General features: G+C 46.3%; 1 protein-coding gene across 1 annotated transcript in view; it reads left to right on the forward strand.

Moving 5' to 3' along the window:
- The window catches only part of PLCB1 (phospholipase C beta 1), a 576,948-nt gene that overhangs the window by 367,269 nt on the left and 192,303 nt on the right, over positions 1-17,376 (forward strand). The window contains 1 exon segment of the mRNA XM_060261607.1: positions 7,830-7,976. Coding sequence (XP_060117590.1) covers positions 7,830-7,976 — 147 coding nt within the window.

Below are 17,376 nucleotides of genomic sequence, written 5' to 3' on the forward strand. Positions count from 1 at the left end.
GTTTCAGGGTGATTTTTTTAATGGATTCTTTCTCCTGATAAGGACTTGAGGAAACCTTTAGCAAACAGTTTAAGTCACATAAGGAGTCTCCTACTGAATCCTCGTTCAGATTGAAACAGTTTAATATTAGGAGGAACATCTTTTTTGCAGAAATTGTGTATTGAGTTTTTTAACGGAAGTAATTTCTGTCCCAAGATTGCCGTTTATAATCCAGCAGAACATTTGCATTGTGTTCGGTATCATGACACAGTGTCTGAGTTTGTTTTTCCATTTGATTTTGTTAGGAAATTTCTTTTTTTCTCCCTGTGAAATTAAAATTTTGAAGAATGTGCACTATTTCAGAATTAAACTTTTTCTAGCTCCAGTTTTTAGCATTAGAAAAATTGGTGTTACCTAACACTGAAAAGTAAAGCTATGCCATTTTTTTAATGGGAATGATTGGAAAAATTAACCCTACTTCTAAGCCAGAAAGACTAGACGACTTTATGTCTTACCTGTACATTTCTGCAGTCTCTCTATCAAGATTTTTTTGTAAAGTCAACATTGATTGCTTGGGGGGGGATTATTGTATGACTGATAAGTATTATTTGTCTTCATATTTTTTTAGAAAGTTTTCCTTCTGGCCTTTAAAACAACAGTACCGCAGAGTCAGAAACAACTGGTGCGTGCACTGGGGACTACTACCTACCTGTGGCCCATGTTAGGAGAAATTTCGGCATCCTCTTAAAATCCCTTCTGCTCTCTGACAGTTTTTTGTGAGCTACAAAAACACAAACCTGTCAAGCTGGTCAGAGCAGCCCGTTGCTCGATGTGTCATGCAATGCAGAAGGTTTTTTCTGTGTTCTGTACACTGGGAAATAAGCCAGGAATAAATCTCTTGGAAGGACAGCAGAAACAGCAGTGTGCTGATAATTTTTTAAATAGGCAAACGTTTATTCTGTGTTTATATGTATCAGTTTGTATTTATGATGTATCCATCTGCATTAAATATGCATATTAATTTATATGTGAGCGGTGCAATCCTAGGGTTTGAGAGTAAACAAGAATTCCATTTAGAATTTGATGGGCGAGATGGAAAGGAGCTGTTCTGGTAGATGGAGGGTGAGGCTGCAAAGGCCCTTGAATCCTGGGTCTGGTTATGTTAATGTTAGCCAAACGGTTAATGACGCCTCTTCTTCTGGCATCGCCTGTGAGGGGACTGAGTCATAAGGGAGGGTGGTCTCTGTTTCTCCTCTGTCTCTAAGCAACGTGTCGTCATCACACAAAATGCCGGAGTGGCAGCTTGTGCCAGCCTTCCTGGACACCCTGAATGGTCAGTGACTTCCAGATAGTCCTGAGAAGGCATTCCTGAGAGGAAGCCCTCTTGGAGAAGAACCCGGAGGAGGAGGGTTCTCTGAGCAAACCCATGTAGGAGTCCTCTCTTGGGGGGCGAAAGCAGGTCTACTTGAAACTAAATCCTGTTTTATTCAACCGTGCTTACTGCTATGAAAGTGTTTGTAAGGATACAGCCTTGGGTGTGGGAAGGTGAGCCCCTCTTTCATTCCTTGAGATGGCATTTGCAGTTTCTGTAGGAGTCCTGTAGGAATGGGTCTCAGCTATTTAGCAGCACAGCCGTCACTTTCACACATATGTTGCTCTCAAGTGTGCTTCACTGGGGATAGAGTTAAAATGAAAAAAGTTATTTAAATTAAAGCAGTTGCTTTAAACATATTCAGCTTATGTTTAGTTTGTTTGCATCGACTTACACAAACCCCTCCCCTGCATTATAACTGACCATGAGCCCTATTGCGATAACATTTTTGGCTACAGCCCTGAATAGTCCCCCTAAAATTTGACAAGCTTTTGTTGGGATAAATGGATACTCTCCATATACTCTGTCAATGTAAGTACTTATATCTTCTCAGAATGTAATGAGATTTTTCTACTTCATGCCCTCCAAACCAGTTTCCAGCACATCTTAAGAAGAATTAAAAGTTATTTAGAAGTAACTATCTAAAGAGCACATTAGTAAAAAGAAGAAAAGGTTAGAGTAAAAAGGGGAAGGAAAAAGGGTACTAGAAAAAGGGTACTAGAACTGCATATGACTATATAAAAACAACTAGAAAGGTTCCAGGTATATGAAAAGAAAAGATAATAACTGTAAGTCATAGGTTACTAATTTTTGGGGCCCATAGTTTACATTTTAAACAGTTAGGAACTGATTGTTGAAAGGCTCTTTCATTGGGTATTCAAAACAGATAGAGGGTTTACACAGAAGTATCAAACCATGTATAAAAAGGATTCCAAAGTTTTCGAACCTCCTGTATCGTCTTGCCTCTCAATAAGGCAGATAGAGAGTCCAGTTTGGCTGTTTCTAATATTTTTCCAGTTAATTCTTGTTTAGTTGGTACTTCTTGATGTTTCTATTTTCAGGCAATCAAGATCCTTGCTGCTGGGTTGATGTGTGCCATTAACTGTTTTGCCTCTTTTGGATCGTCACCGGAATATATATTCAATAAAAACAATTCAGTTTGAATTTAATTTGTATTTTTAATATCTTCTGCAATATCTCATGTACCATCTCCCAGTAACTCGAAAGAGTTACAAGACCACCACATGTGCTAAAATGTTCCAGGCTGGGTATTACATTTCCAACATTTGTTAAAAATATGGAGCACAGGTCCATCAGTGGCTATTAGCCACAGTGTGTGTGTATATATAAAATTTTTTGCCACTGTGTGACACAGAGTGTTGGACTGGATGGGCCGTTGGCCTGATCCAACATGGCTTCTCTTATGTTCTTATGTAGAGACATTAGTATACATTTTTAAAAGTTTTTCAGAGGTTACATACCACCTATAAAAATTTTTATATACACATTCTTTAAAAGTAACTGCTTTAGTTAACTTTATATTAAATTTCCATAAACCCTCCCATTCATCTATATCAATATTGTCGCCTGTGTTTCTTGCCCATTTAATCATACAATCTTTTATAATTTCATCCTGCATTTTCATTTGTAATAGAAAAGAATATGTTTTTGTAATCATCTTCTCTTGAGGACCCAAAATTATTTTATCAAAATCATATTAGTCAGTAGCAAAACCAACCGTTTTATCTTTCATGTATCTAGACTCCACTTATAACCTTAGCCACCAGTTCATAATGATATTCAGGGATTCAAGTTATTCTTTAGTTTTCAATTCATTGTTTTCTTTCAGAAGCTCTTCATATCTCCCTATCATATTTTGGGTCAGTAATTTTGGTTGAACAAAGGCTCTACTGGTAAAACCCATTTTGGTATTTTTTTTTGTATACTTTTGATTTCAGCCAAACCCATGCTGAGTGAAGAGATTTTCACAGCAAATGATTTTTGAAATAGCTGTGGCCTTCTAATTTCTGATACCATAAATAAGAATGCCAACCCATGGTGAGATTATGGCCTTCTAAAAGTAATATTCTTTTCTCATTCAGTAGCATCCATTTTTCATCCAAGTCAATACACAAGCTTCATAGTATAGTTGCCAATCAGGCAACGCAAAACCAGCTCTTTCCTTTGAGTCCTGTAAAGCTTTCAGTTTAATTATTGTTTTTTTGTTTTGCCAAATAAATACAGAAGTCAGTTTATGTAATTCTTGGAAAAAACATTTTGGCAACAAAATTGGAATGGCTTAAAATAAAAACAACAGTCTTAATAACCCTAACCTTTTCTTCTCTTTACTGTAAACTTAATAAAAATACTTAAAACGGAAACAAACATTCGTAAACAACTCAACTTTTATTCCAAACCTGTGTTGTATCCTTTTGGAAAACTGGTAACATTCCCACTGCTTGGGGGTGGGGGGTGGGGATGCCCCTGTCTTCTGGCTGAATGTCTGACCCCCTCCCAAAATACTAGAACTCAAGGGCATCCAATGCAAGTGATGGGCTGTAGGTTCAGGATGGACAAAAGGAAACACTACTTTACACAGGGATAAAAATGTGGCATTTGCTGCCAGAGGATGCAGAGATACCCAAAGGAATAAACAACGTGAAGAGGGGGTCAGAGAGATTCATGGCTCCTAGCCAAGGTGACTGAGAGGAACCTCCACATTCAGAGGCACTAATCCCCTGAATCCCAAAGCCAGGAGGCAGCATCAGGGGAAGGCTTCGGCCTCTCTGCCCTGTTGTTGGCCCTCCAGAGGAACTGGTTGGCCACTGTGTGAGACAGGAGGCTGGACTAGATGGACCCTCCCTGGTCTAATCCAGCAGGGCTCTTCTGATGTTCTTCTCAGGGGAAGTCCTCAGCCTCTCTGCCCTGTTGTTGGCCCTCCACAGGAACTGGGTGGCCACTGTGTGAGAAAGGAGACTGGACTAGATGGACTCTCCCTGGTCTGATCCAGCAGGGCTCTTCTGATGTTCTTCTCAGGGGAAGTCCTCAGCCTCTCTGCCCTGTTGTCCCTCCAGAGGGACTGGTTGGCCTCTGTGTGATACAGGAGGCTGGACTAGATGGACCCTCCCTGGTCTGATCCAGCAGGGCTCTTCTGATGTTCTTCTCAGGGGAAGTCCTCAGCCTCTCTGCCCTGTTGTCCCTCCAGAGGGACTGGTTGGCCTCTGTGTGAGACAGGAGGCTGGACTAGATGGACTCTCCCTGGTCTGATCCAGCAGGGCTCTTCTGATGTTCTTCTCAGGGGAAGTCCTCAGCCTCTCTGCCCTGTTGTCCCTCCAGAGGGACTGGTTGGCCTCTGTGTGATACAGGAGGCTGGACTAGATGGACCCTCCCTGGTCTGATCCAGCAGGGCTCTTCTGATGTTCTTCTCAGGGGAAGTCCTCAGCCTCTCTGCCCTGTTGTCCCTCCAGAGGGACTGGTTGGCCTCTGTGTGAGACAGGAGGCTGGACTAGATGGACCCTCAATGGTCTGACCCAGCAGGGCTCTTCTGATGTTCTTCTCAAGGGAAGACCTTGCCTTTATGCCCTGTTGTTGGCCCTCCAGAGGAACTGGTTGGCCACTGTGTGAGGCAGGAGGCTGGACTAGATGGACCCTCCCTGGTCTGATCCAGCAGGGCTCTTCTGATGTTCTTTTCAGGGGAAGGCCTCAGCCTCTCTGCCCGGTTGTTGGCTCTCCAGAGGAACTGGTTGCCCACTGTGTGAGACAGGAGGCTGGACTAGATGGACCTTCACTGGTCTGACCCAGCAGGGCTCTTCTGATGTTCTTCTCAGGGGAAGTCCTCAGCCTCTTTGCCCTGTTGTCCCTCCAGAGGGACTGGTTGGCCTCTGTGTGAGACAGGAGGCTGGACTAGATGGACCCTCTCTGGTCTGACCCAGCAGGGCTCTTCTGATGTTCTTCTCAAGGGAAGACCTTGCCTTTATGCCCTGTTGTTGGCCCTCCAGAGGAACTGGTTGGCCACTGTGTGAGGCAGGAGGCTGGACTAGATGGACCCTCCCTGGTCTGATCCAGCAGGGCTCTTCTGATGTTCTTCTCAGGGGAAGGCCTCAGCCTCTCTGCCCTGTTGTTGGCTCTCCAGAGGAACTGGTTGGCCACTGTGTGAGACAGGAGGCTGGACTAGATGGACCTTCACTGGTCTGACCCAGCAGGGCTCTTCTGATGTTCTTCTCAGGGGAAGTCCTCAGCCTCTTTGCCCTGTTGTCCCTCCAGAGGGACTGGTTGCCCTCTGTGTGAGACAGGAGGCTGGACTAGATGGACCCTCCCTGGTCTGATCCAGCAGGGTTCTTCTGATGTTCTCCTCAGGAGAAGGCCTCAGCCTCTCTGCCCTGCTGTTGGCCTCCAGAGGAACTAGTTGGTCCCTGTGTGGGAGAGGAGGCTGGACTAGGAGGCTGTCCAGTTCCCTGGTCTGATCCAGCTGGGCTCTTCTGATGTCCTTCTCAGGGGAAGGTCTCAGCCTCTCTGCTCTGTTGTTGGCCTCCAGAGGAACTGGTTGGCCACTGTGTGAGTCAGGAGGTTGGACTAGATGGACCCTCCCTGGTCTGATCCAGCTGGGCTCTTCTGATGTTCTCCTCAGGGGAAGGCCTCAGCCTCTCTGCCCTGTTGTTGGCCTCCAGAGTAACTGGTTGGCCACTATGTGAGGCAGGAGGCTGGACTGGATGGACAACTAGCTTGACCCTGTAGGGCTCTTCTGATGTTTTTATTGTAGCTGGCTCATATTAGGGTTTGTAAAGGTGGATTTATTTGTAAGGATTGGAGATGGATCAGCATGCAAGAGTTTCTTCTATAAAGAAGAGAGGAAATGTTTATTTCCTTTTTTTAAAGATGCCATTTCAAAGACATCCGGCCAGTTTAATAGGAAACAGTTTCCTCTTTATTAAGCAAAATGTTCATGCTGATCTTTTTTCCTTGTAGAAAAATTTAGTCTCTTGAAAAGTCATACCATATGCTAGGTACTTCTCACAAGAAGCCAAAGTGCTTGAAAAAAAGAATTAAACACATTTACTTAAGAGTTGTATGAAAGCTACACCAATTTAGTATAAGAGGTTTTTGCCACTCTAGAGAGGGAAGTTAATGCAATTCTACAAAATTGCTCCTTGTCTTTTATCCACAGATTTGTGTTTCTTTAAATAAGTTTCTGTCTGCGAGTCTCACTGGGCTTTTTCTAAGCCAGGCAAAGATGCCTCCTTCTGCTGTGTGGAAGAAGCACTAGAGGTTGTGCGTGTTTGTGTGGTGAGAGGATGTGGAGATGTTTTGACAAGGCCTAGTAATGACACCATCCCATCATGACCCACCGTTTCTGCTCTCCCTGGGGCAAAGCCACTGGCTAAAAAGAGCTCTCTGCAGCCGCTTCTGGCAGACAGAGCTTTTCCCCGTCTATGGATTTCCTGCCTGGCACGTTGACTTCTTCCCAGGTAGACGCCGCATTCCCACCCCACCCCACCCCCCAGCATTTAGACCAAAAAGGTGGCTATCCCGCAATACAACTGTGAGATTTTCACATCCAGCAAAAGCTGGTTAGCCTATGAGAGAATGATCTTGAAATGTCTCACGCCGTTTGCATAACTGTTTGTGTTCTTGAAATATTGACTAGTTGCCCTCAAAGAAGCAATTTTAGAGGTTACAGAAGCCATTCTAAAATGGAGCGAGCACCTTTGAGCCCAACAGAATTCTTGGGGCATGAACTTTTGAGAGTCAACACTCTGACAAACGGAGCTTCAACTCTCAAAAGCTCATCATACCCTGAAAATCTTGTTATCATGGAGACAAGGACAGCTGCCCTCTTCAAGAAGTCACTCTAATAACAGGAGAATGTGGAGGGCAATTGGGCGGTGGCATGTTCTCTCCGAGGAAAGCACAATTTGTATACATCATTATAACCTGGATTTATTTTTTGTTCATTGGCAGTGCTTGGTCATGTGTTGTCCAGAAGGGTTTTCTCTTAAGTTAGAAAAGCTGTTCAAAACCTTCTCTTGTAGACTGACTGACCTCTGGTAACTGAAGTGCACAACTTAGATTAAAGAGAGAACCGGGGGATTTCAGAAGCCACCAAATCATAGATCAGTAGATGACAGGACTATAAAATTTGGGAGCAAGTTCCACCTGTTTTAGAACGGAAACATTGTCCAGCAGAAGGGGGAAAGGGGGGAGGTGTGTAAACGGTTTCGCTGATTCCCTAAACACACTCCCAAGTTTGCAGTTGTGGGTATTGCTTCACAATTGTGCTCCTACTGAAACCATTAGCAGAGAAAGGAAGAGTGCTAGTTATTTACTCTCTTGAGGGTTCTAGATTGTGATGGGCGAAGATATTAAAAGCAGCTCTCTCTCTAAAGGGGTAAGCTGAACTTTTTCAAACAGTTCTGTAGACTCCTACCCATGGAGTAGTTGGAGCTGAAGTATGTGTCTTCTGAATTTATTTCTCTTCCAGGGCAGATATCAGTAGATGGATTTATGAACTACTTGAGCGGAGAGGAGAACGGGGTGGTTCCACCTGAAAAACTGGACCTGAACGAAGACATGACCCAGCCTCTGCCGCACTATTTGATCAACTCCTCACACAACACCTACCTCACAGGTAGGAGACATGGAAGAGCGAATCAGCTTGTTCACAAAGCAGAGAATGCCGATGCATGTTAAGAGCAGGACAACTGGCAAAAAAAGCTGGTGGGTTGCAGGAACCTTCCCAGACAGGGTGACAGTCGTTCCTTCAAGGGTAGGGAACTGCTGATGATCTCTCTCTGTACAACCGCTGGTCATGACGGAGCATGACCTCCCCACCTTCTACCACAAAGACCTCCTGCTCCCCTCCCGGCCTGGGGGAGAACTCCACTGGCAGATTTCCCCATCCCCTCTCCCTCCTTTCTGAAATGTGTCCTCCTCACAAGGAGGGCAGTGCCTTAGCAAGACTTCCAAAGAGGTTTCTGGCCCGGAGAACTCCCTTTGCTGCTATGAATCTTGGGAAAAACAGTTCCCTGAGCATTTCCCAAGTCAGGTGCAAAGCATTTGGACAGCAGTTCTGGTGCTCCAGGACCCAAACAGGTTTCCCCACCTGGCATTACCCACTTCCCAAAAATACTTGGCGTGCCCCAAGGTGTTGGGGGGGGGGGCATGGCTCCTGCTGGAACCGGTCGGGGACAGGTGCCCCCCCGATGAGTTGGGTGGGGTTGGATCTCGGTTAGTCTCAGTTCTGGCCTGGCCCTTGAACTACCACAGTGCAGTGGTCACCTCGAGAGGGCTCTTGTGGGAAGCGGTGTGTTTAAAAGTCCACCCCCCCCACCCATATGGGGGAGAAACTCCCTGCTTGTTCTTTTGAAGCACCACAAGCTCTATTTTCCAGGCTCTGACATTAGGCTCTCTGCAACTGCTTAAAAAACAAGTTTAATATTGTGTAGTTCTAATGATCAGATAAACTTAAATATTAGAAGTCAGTATTTCTGTATTGCTTGACCTTTGATGGAGTCCCTTGTCAACGGTTTTGTCTGTAATTTATATTGTTAACATAGGATGAAAATTTTAATTTTAAAAAATTTCATTTTGTTATTAGTCACTGGGGAGTGTCAGTCCCTTTGACTTCAGCTTCAGGGCCAAACATGGAAGACGATCGCTGGAGTCAAGCACATAGCTTAAAGTGGTACCTACAAGAGGTGACATTGCCAATTTTATAAAATTACCTTCTAAGGGTTGGTTTCAAGAGCAGCACCCATCACTGCTAAATAGAATCTACGTGCCGAAGATGGCAATGAGCGTGAATTGTTTTTAACTGAGATAACACCAATAATTAGGCAGTCAGGTTGTTATTTTCTGTGTAACATCAAAAATAGTAGTTAGGGAAAAAATGTTCGTCAAATCACCCATTCTGCATATGATGATAGCAATTTCTCATCTATTGTGTGGTACAAACAGGCTTTGAATGTCACGGAGCTAGATTAATCCAAGGTGAAAAGATGCAGGAGAAAGAACAATTGCCCAGAATGTTTCATAAAACGATTTTTGTGCCTCATTGCCATACAGACTACCCATCAGTGTTTACCATTTTTGATGAAAACCAAATGCTATTTTTGCACATTATGCCTCTTTTTGTGATGGCCTTTTTTCTAACCGGTTGCTTGATGGTTGCATATTGCAGGGGTGGCCAACTGTAGCTCTCCAGATGTTTTTTTTGCCTACAACTCCCATCAGCCCCAGCCAGCATGGCCAATGGCTGGGGCTGATGGGAGTTGTAGGCAAAAAAAACATCTGGAGAGCTACCCTTGGCCACCCCTGGCATGTTATGTAGCACAAAGCAAGTGTGATGCATTTTCCTAATTTCGATCCCCAGCTAAGCTTTGAAATAAACTTCTTACTAGAGCCCCCTTTAAAATCTGTATCTCAGACTTCTCCCAAATGGGTTTTTCTTCAACATGAAGGCTATTTTTGGTGGGGAATTGAGGAATTATTGTTTAAGTCATTGGTCTCCAGTTTTCACCAGTCAGTGTTTATTTATTTTATTTTATTTATATCCCGCCCTTCCCTGGCGGGCTCAGAGTGGCTGAGAAGAAGTGTTGGGTGAGAAGAAGGCACAAAATTGCCCACATTTCTCTGATATGCATCTGCTGAAGAGATGCGGCTGAGGGAGATGGGCCCTGGCTCTCTTTCATGGTCCAGGGTGATGTTTGAGGATGGGACTGAAGGGCCAGCGAAGCACCAGAGCTTGCTTTCCAGACAAGGCCCGTCTCAGTGTGAAGAGCACCAGGCCTTGTCTCAGGCACAAACAGTATTTTTGCATTTTGTTCTGACTGAACCAGTCGGCAGAGCTCCAGCATCCCACCTTCCGGTGTTAGGTTTTGAGCATCTGTCTATGGATGGGTAGACCAGGACTCAAACCCCTCCTCTCCCATGGGACTCACTTTCTCGGACTTGCCTACCTTGCAGGACGGTTATGAGGGCAGGATTGGGAGGAGGGCACTAGGCCTCTTGCCTTGAGCTCCATGAAGGGGGGGCCACTGGGCTCAAGATGAGGGGATCGTTTGCCCCCTCCCCACCAAAACCTTTCTGTTGTGGCAGCCACACCCAGCAGTAGGTAAAATCACTTCATCTTGTCCTACCATTTGGCTTGTGACTTTTTAGCTTGGGGGCCAGTATACATTGGTGGGGAGTTTATTAATACCGGAAATATTTCTGCCCCACCCACTACCACAGTGCGCTCTCAGGGCAGTTAAGAAAGCAAGGATAGCAAAGTAGAACGTTTGGAGGTGTTTTTTTTTTTTTTTTTTAAGAGGCAGAATTGTCAAAAGTAGAATTCAGCTAAAATTGTGGTCAGAAAGCCACAAGAACAATTCTGGGTTCCAATAAAAGGGGCGGGGGGAGAGAGATTTGCGCCTCTTGCTTGAAGTATAGCCATGTTGGCACCGGGAGGCCCAGTGCTGGAGAGAATTCCATAATTAAACTCCACAGGTGAGAATCCCCTTTCATAGAATCAGAGGCCCTCTGAACAGAGTTGCCCTCCCCACAGCAGGGGTGTGTGTGTGTGTCTACCCCAGCAGCAGGGACGTGCATGGGATTAACACTGGAGTTGGAACGGACAGGGAAACTGACGTGGCTGCTCTGTGCGCAGTTCTGCTGATCTGCACCACAGCATCATTTCCAGTTTTGGTACAGGACAAAAATTCATGCTGGGTTAAAGCAATTCTTGGGTATATTTCAGATGACAAGATTCCGCCCCCATGAACATTTTGAAAGCATTGATTGTGATTTCAGTTTTGAACTTCAGAGCGACTCTAGACAGATCAACACAAATCACCTCGGCAGAGCTGCTCCTTGGGTGTGCATCTCTCCTACTAAAGAGATGGAACTGTTCATCACCTTGTAGAACCAAGGAGCAGGAGAGAAAGGAGGTGCTCTGGAGGAGTAGCTGTTCATGGTCTGAGATGCAGACGGCTGAGCCTCCCCCCCCCGCCCTCCCTAAATGGTGCAGCTGCTGCCCCCCCCCACCTGAAAACCAAAGGGGTGGGGCTCTGCAGCTTCTTCAAGGGGAAGGGGGCAGGCTTTGAAGGGGCTTGTTGCAGTTCTGCAAGATCTGTTTTGCCTGTCTCTCATGCCGCATGTCTAGAAAAGTCCTGTGCATTTGTTGCCTAAAAGTCTGTTGAAAGACATGGAACGTCCTTGGTCAGTATTGTCAGTGTTGGTCTGAAATGTCATGCCTACAGGAAGCTGTAGTGTGTGTGTGTCTTCCATAGTGTGACTCGACAAGCACACTCAGGGCTCATCTGGCAGGTTTGGGGGTGTCTTTTTTAGCAGTATCAAATATACCAGGGGTGGCCAACGGTAGCTCTCCAGATGTTTTTTGCCTACAACTCCCATCAGCCACAGCCATTGGTCATGCTGGCTGGGGCTGATGGGAGTTGTAGGCAAAAAAACATCTGGAGAGCTACCGCTGGCCACCCCTGAAATATACCTTTGAAACGATGCAGTTTTAAATGAAATCTGAATGTAACATTGTAGTATTGTTTTTAAAATTTTAGTTATCATTGTCTGCTGCACCCACCCTGAGCCCTGCTGCATGGAGGTGGGGGGGCAGGATAGAAATCCAAATACATAAATAGACACCCTTCTCCTCTGCCCATTGACTTCAATGGACTTAGAAGGGCCTCTTTCTTCATAGGGTGTCTAAAAAGGTTAAGTGCTGCCGAAACCTGCCTGTTAGAAAAGGCCAACAGTTGGGAGTTTGCATGGTTTTTTTTGGCGGAAGGGAGATGACCAGAGATAGAATGTGGAATGTTCATTTATTATGAATGGGTGGCTGTAGCAACATTCTCCACTTTTGCCCCATTCATGCAATCCTAGAATTCCGGCTACTCCAGCCAAATGGATTTCAAGTAGGGTTGGCATCAGGCAAGAGAGAACTAATTCTTCGCAGAAGTGCCACACGATGTGGCAGCTGCCATTTGATCGTCTGGCATTAAAAAGGCTTGCGCTGACTGGTGAGGGGAGGTGCGTTCGCGGTTCCCAGCCAGACTCCGGGGGATGGTTCCTTCCCTCCTGCCCTCCTCCCACCTTAGCAGAGGCTAGAGTGAGGGCACCCTGCTATGCCACTTTCCCAGGGCAAATGCACTGACAAACATCCTGAGTGGTGAAAGCTGACATTTTGCAAATGCCAGCCTCCAGCAGTTTCGTAAATACCAGCTTTCCCCAAAGAAAGGCAAATTCCAGGTGATTTCGGTGGTTTTAGAAGAAGGTAACTCTCCTAAGGACTGCGTCCCCTTCTGTCAATCTTGCAAAATGAATGAGTTTTGAAATACATTCTGCTTTTTGTTGTTCCCGTTAATGAATTCTAAGTACAGCCAGCAAGCGTGGTTTTATTGCTTATGGCTTAACTATTCTTTTAAAAAGGGGACCTTTAAAAATAATTTTTTTTGTCCAGTGGCATCTTTTAAGTTTTAACTGTTTTGCAAAGAACAAAGGCTGAGTCCAGTGGCATCTTTAAGACCAACCAATTCCGAGCTCTCTTCTCACGACCTGAGTTCGATCCCAGCGGAAGCTGGGTTCAGGTAGCAGGCTCTAAGTTGACTCAGCCTTCCATCCTTCCGAGGTCGGTAAAAGGAGTCCCCAGCTTGCTGGGGGGAAAGCATAGATGACTGGGGAAGGCAAGGGCAAACCACCCCGTAAAAAGTCTGCCATGAAAATGTCGTGATGCAACGTCATCCCAGAGTTGGAAACGACTGGTGCTTGCACAGGGGACTACCTTGACCTTTTTATATATATATTACAAGATAAGCACGAAAGAGGCTGTATGACACAGGGGTGGCCAAACTGTAGCTCAGGAGCCACATGTGGCTCTTTTACACATATTGTGTGTCTCTCGAAGCCCCTGCTGTCTCCTTGGCCGGTTTGGAGAAGGCATTTGTCTCTTTAAGTCACTTCTCAAAGTCAAGCCAGCTGGCAGCTTGGAGAAGGCATTTGCTTTTTTCCACCTCTCCCTCCCCCCACCCCCGTCTATTTGCCTTCCTTCCTGCCTGCCTTCCTTCCTTCCTTCCTGCCTTCCTTCCTGCCTTCTTGTGTAAGAATCCTGGGCTTCCTTGCTGGTCTCCCATCCAAGCAGTAACCAGGGCTGACCCTACTTAGCTTCAGAGAGCCGGCGAGATCAGGCTAATCTGGGCCATGCAATCAGGGCCCGTGGGTTTACTCAGCAATAAGTCCCCATTTTATTCAGTGAGGCTTCCTCCTAGGAAAGAGGACTGCAGCTGGTTCTTCTTCCAGGCTCTGTGTTTGGCCCATTCCCTTGGGGGTCTGGGGTCCCTTCCTGGTTTTATTGGCCCCTCTGCAATGCAAGGAAGAGGTCAGCTGTCTTCAGCAGCAAGGGCTCTTTGCCTGCAGCCCTCAGCCGCACTGGCGAAATAACCCCAAACTTGGCAACCTTTTATGATGGTGAGTTCCTCTAGCAAACGTACACGTGACCAAGCATTTGCAGTCCACAGCCTGGACCGGTTTAGTCATGGAGGGCCTGGCTGAAGATCCCCTTTTGTCTTGTGCAGGAGTGCTTGCGGAATAACTCCCGAGGAGTCAGAGTCAGCCATAGCTGGATGTTAAAAAATGGCACCCCTCCCACCATGAAGATCTACCTATTTTTGGAGGGGGAAGGGGTGCTGGTGGCATTCCCCTTGCTCTGGGGCAGCTGCCCCCTCTGCCCCTCCAGATCTGGCCCTGGAGTCGGCGCAGTCTCCCCCCCCCCCCACTTTCCCGGGTTTCATGACGCAGAATTTGGAGGAAGTGGGCTGAGGGGATTTTTTCTTCCTTCCTGGTCACCCTGTGAAGCTGACTAGCATTAAATGTTGGCAGGATGAAAGGCAGGCCTTGGATTCAGCAGGAACTCACAGGAGCGCAGTTCCTGAACCTTTCTGAGGGTTCCCCCTCCTCCTCTCCCCATTGTCCATGGAATAGGAGGTGCAGCTGCATAACAATCCTTGGGTGAGCTCCACCACCTATTTTTCTACAAAACAACTCCTGTTGAAAGGAAATGCTGATTGTGTGCTTTCACACACCCTGAATAAAGCACCTTCAGCACGCTTTCCAATACACTTCCCCACTGGATTTGACTGTGTGAAATGGCAAAATCCACCAGTTTAATGGTCACTGAAGTGGAATGACACTGCCTTACTTAGCAGGTGTGAAAGTGCCCTTTGAAACCGCGGGGAGTGGATTTGTGGAACTCGGCTGCCTTAGGATGTGGCGCTTCACACTGATTTAAGTGGATTTTAAATCTGTTGCGCAGTTTGTGAGATATTTTGTTCACCCATTAAAGATATTTGAATGGCTCCCCCCGCCCCGGTGTGATGCATGATATGTTTGCCCCCCCAGCCCCCGTTTGGTGCATGACGGGCTGCTGTTCCTGTGCAAGGCTGTGGAGCAGTCGAAGTCCAGGGCGTTGCCTCCAACTTGGAGCCAGTCAGTGGTGGCTTCGTGGAGACTTTGCTGGGTCCCTCTACCTGGAGAGGCTCCTCTGCTCCACACCCTTGGCCTGTCCCAGGCAGCGAGAGGGAGGCTTCTTGCACTCCCTGCTGCAGGTATTCTGGGACTCTGCTTTGTGCAAGGGGAGTGAAAGAGGGGGCGGCAGCATTTATTGCAGGAGAGTGCTTCAGGCCCCGGGGGGCGGGGAGAGTTCATCCCTGGAGTTGCATCTAATTAACTATCCCTTGTGGTGAAGGCGGCTGTTTTGCAACAGGACTTAATACCTCACAGAGCTAAAAATCATGAAAACGGAGTGGGTTGGTCTAAGATGCCAGAACCTCCCAAGTACAGAGAGAGTCTGATGAGCAGGGCGAAGCTGTCTGTGGTGGATGCCCAGGGAGGGAGCACAGAGCCTCCCCACTAGAGTGAAGGCAGCCTCTGCTTGCGTCAACATCTCGTGGGACCCGTTTGTCTTTTGAAAGGAGCTGGTGCCACCCTCTGCCCCAAGAGAAGTGGCTCATGGGAGGCTGATGGGTCGGCACACCAGCAGGGAGGGAGCACGATCACTTGCTAGAGAAGGAGACCTAGCAAAATCTTGCAGGAGTTTAATTTCTCTATTTCTAGATAAAGTCAGTCGTTTTTGTAATAAAAGGAGAAAGGTATAAAAGGAAACGTTTGAGACTCCCGATCTTCTTTCCCTCAAGGGAAGCCCCGCAGAGCCCAGTAGTACTTACTGCCGCTTAAATAGAGCTTGTATTTTAAAAACTAGAAGGGAGAGGGGAAGGATCCGAAATTAACTGCAGAACTGAAGCCGTGGTGGGTGGAGGTGTCTCCAACAGCAGGGATGAAGAGTCTGGGCTCAACAGACGCTTTCTCCTGCTAAAATGTGGGGAGCGGTTGAGTGGGGGGACAGGGTGACTCCGCGGGGCATCCGTGTTGGGGGGAGAGAGTCTGGGAGAGCTTTGTGTCAGTGTGAGTTTTTCATGTGGTTGCTCTTTGGGCGTCTCTCTGAGTGTTATCGATTGCCCAGAGCCACGTTTCTAGAGAAGCCGCCCAGAACCACAGTTGCCAGGTTCCTTCCCATGCGTTGGTTGAGTGTGTAATTTTTAGACCTTGGCTCTAGAACAGATAGCCCAGAGTGTTGTTTTAATATAAGCAATGCAGCTCGAGAAAATTATATAGTGCTTACCACATGGACGAGTAAAAAATGTAAACGTATAACCTGGAGTTAGAGACAGAGAGAGTGCACTTTGAGCTTGTGGTGAAAAACGTATGCCTTGCCTTTTATTGGGTTTTGTAACACCACATTTTAAGAAAAATGGTTTGGAATGCAATTTAACCACTACACTTTGTAGACACATTACTATAGCTGGCAACAGCCCATTTTAGTCTTAAGGTACAGCAGCTGTGCTTGTGTTGTTAAAATATTTTCATTTAATGAATATTCAGTTTAGTTGAATATATAAACAACTGAAATTTAGGTATCTAGCGTAGACAAAAGGTGGGCTGTGGTTTGTGAGAAGACACTGCAGTAACATCTGTGCATTCAAGTATACCTTAAAAACAGAAATAGGATCCACCCAGTCTATGGAAAGACCCATTTAAGATGTTCTGTAGCAGGCAGAAGAGGGTTTTAAGGGACATTTCCCTTGCGGGATTGCCCGAATGCTGCCCTTATACATATATTGTTGTTCAGTTGCACAATCGAGTCTGACTCTTTGCCACCCCCTGGACCAAGTCATGCCAGGCCCTCCTGTCTTCCACCATCCTCCGAAGTCTGCTCAAATTCGTGTTTGTTCCATCAGTAACGCTGTCCAGCCATCTCCTCTTTCGCCGCTCCCTTCTTCTTTTGCCTTCTGTCTTTCCCAGCATCAGGGTCTTCTCCGGGGAGTGCTCCTTCTCATTTGGTGGCCAAAGCATTTGAGCTTCAGCTTCAGCCTCTGACCTTCCAGGGAACAGTCAGGGTTGATTTCATGTTTGCTACATCAGTAATGCTGTCCAGCCATCTCCTCTTTCGCCGCTCCCTTCTTCTTTTGCCTTCTGTCTTTCCCAGCATCAGGGTCTTCTGCAGGGAGGGCTCCCTTCTCATTGGGTGGCCAAAGTAGTTTGGGCTTATACATATACTACTGAGTTATTAATTTCTGAAACTAAAACTTAGCAAGCCAAGGGGAAAAAAAAGATTAAGTAATGCTATATTCAATTCCTGAAGTTAATGTAGAAGAAAAACGCTTTGTTATAGATCAAGATGTTAGTCTGTCTGTCGCAATAGACAGGAGCAACAAGTCTGTCCAAGACTAACCAAATCTGTGGGAAGCGTCTCTGAAGAAGTGAGCCGTGACTCACAAAAACTAACCCCCCCCCCCCTGACTACAAATTTTGCTAGTTTTTAAGGTACTAAAGGACTCCTTTCTAATGCTTTGTTATGAATGTGTAAGTGTTTGTAAAAGTGGTATGGCACTAAACAATGTGCCAGGGCACAGAGTGCTTTTGGGGGAAGTCTGGCAAATGTTGGGAATGGGGTTAGTGGGGCCCATTTCAGATGATTTCCAGAG

Source organism: Heteronotia binoei, chromosome 1 (assembly GCF_032191835.1).
Source record: "Heteronotia binoei isolate CCM8104 ecotype False Entrance Well chromosome 1, APGP_CSIRO_Hbin_v1, whole genome shotgun sequence".
Lineage (NCBI taxonomy): Eukaryota > Metazoa > Chordata > Lepidosauria > Squamata > Gekkonidae > Heteronotia > Heteronotia binoei.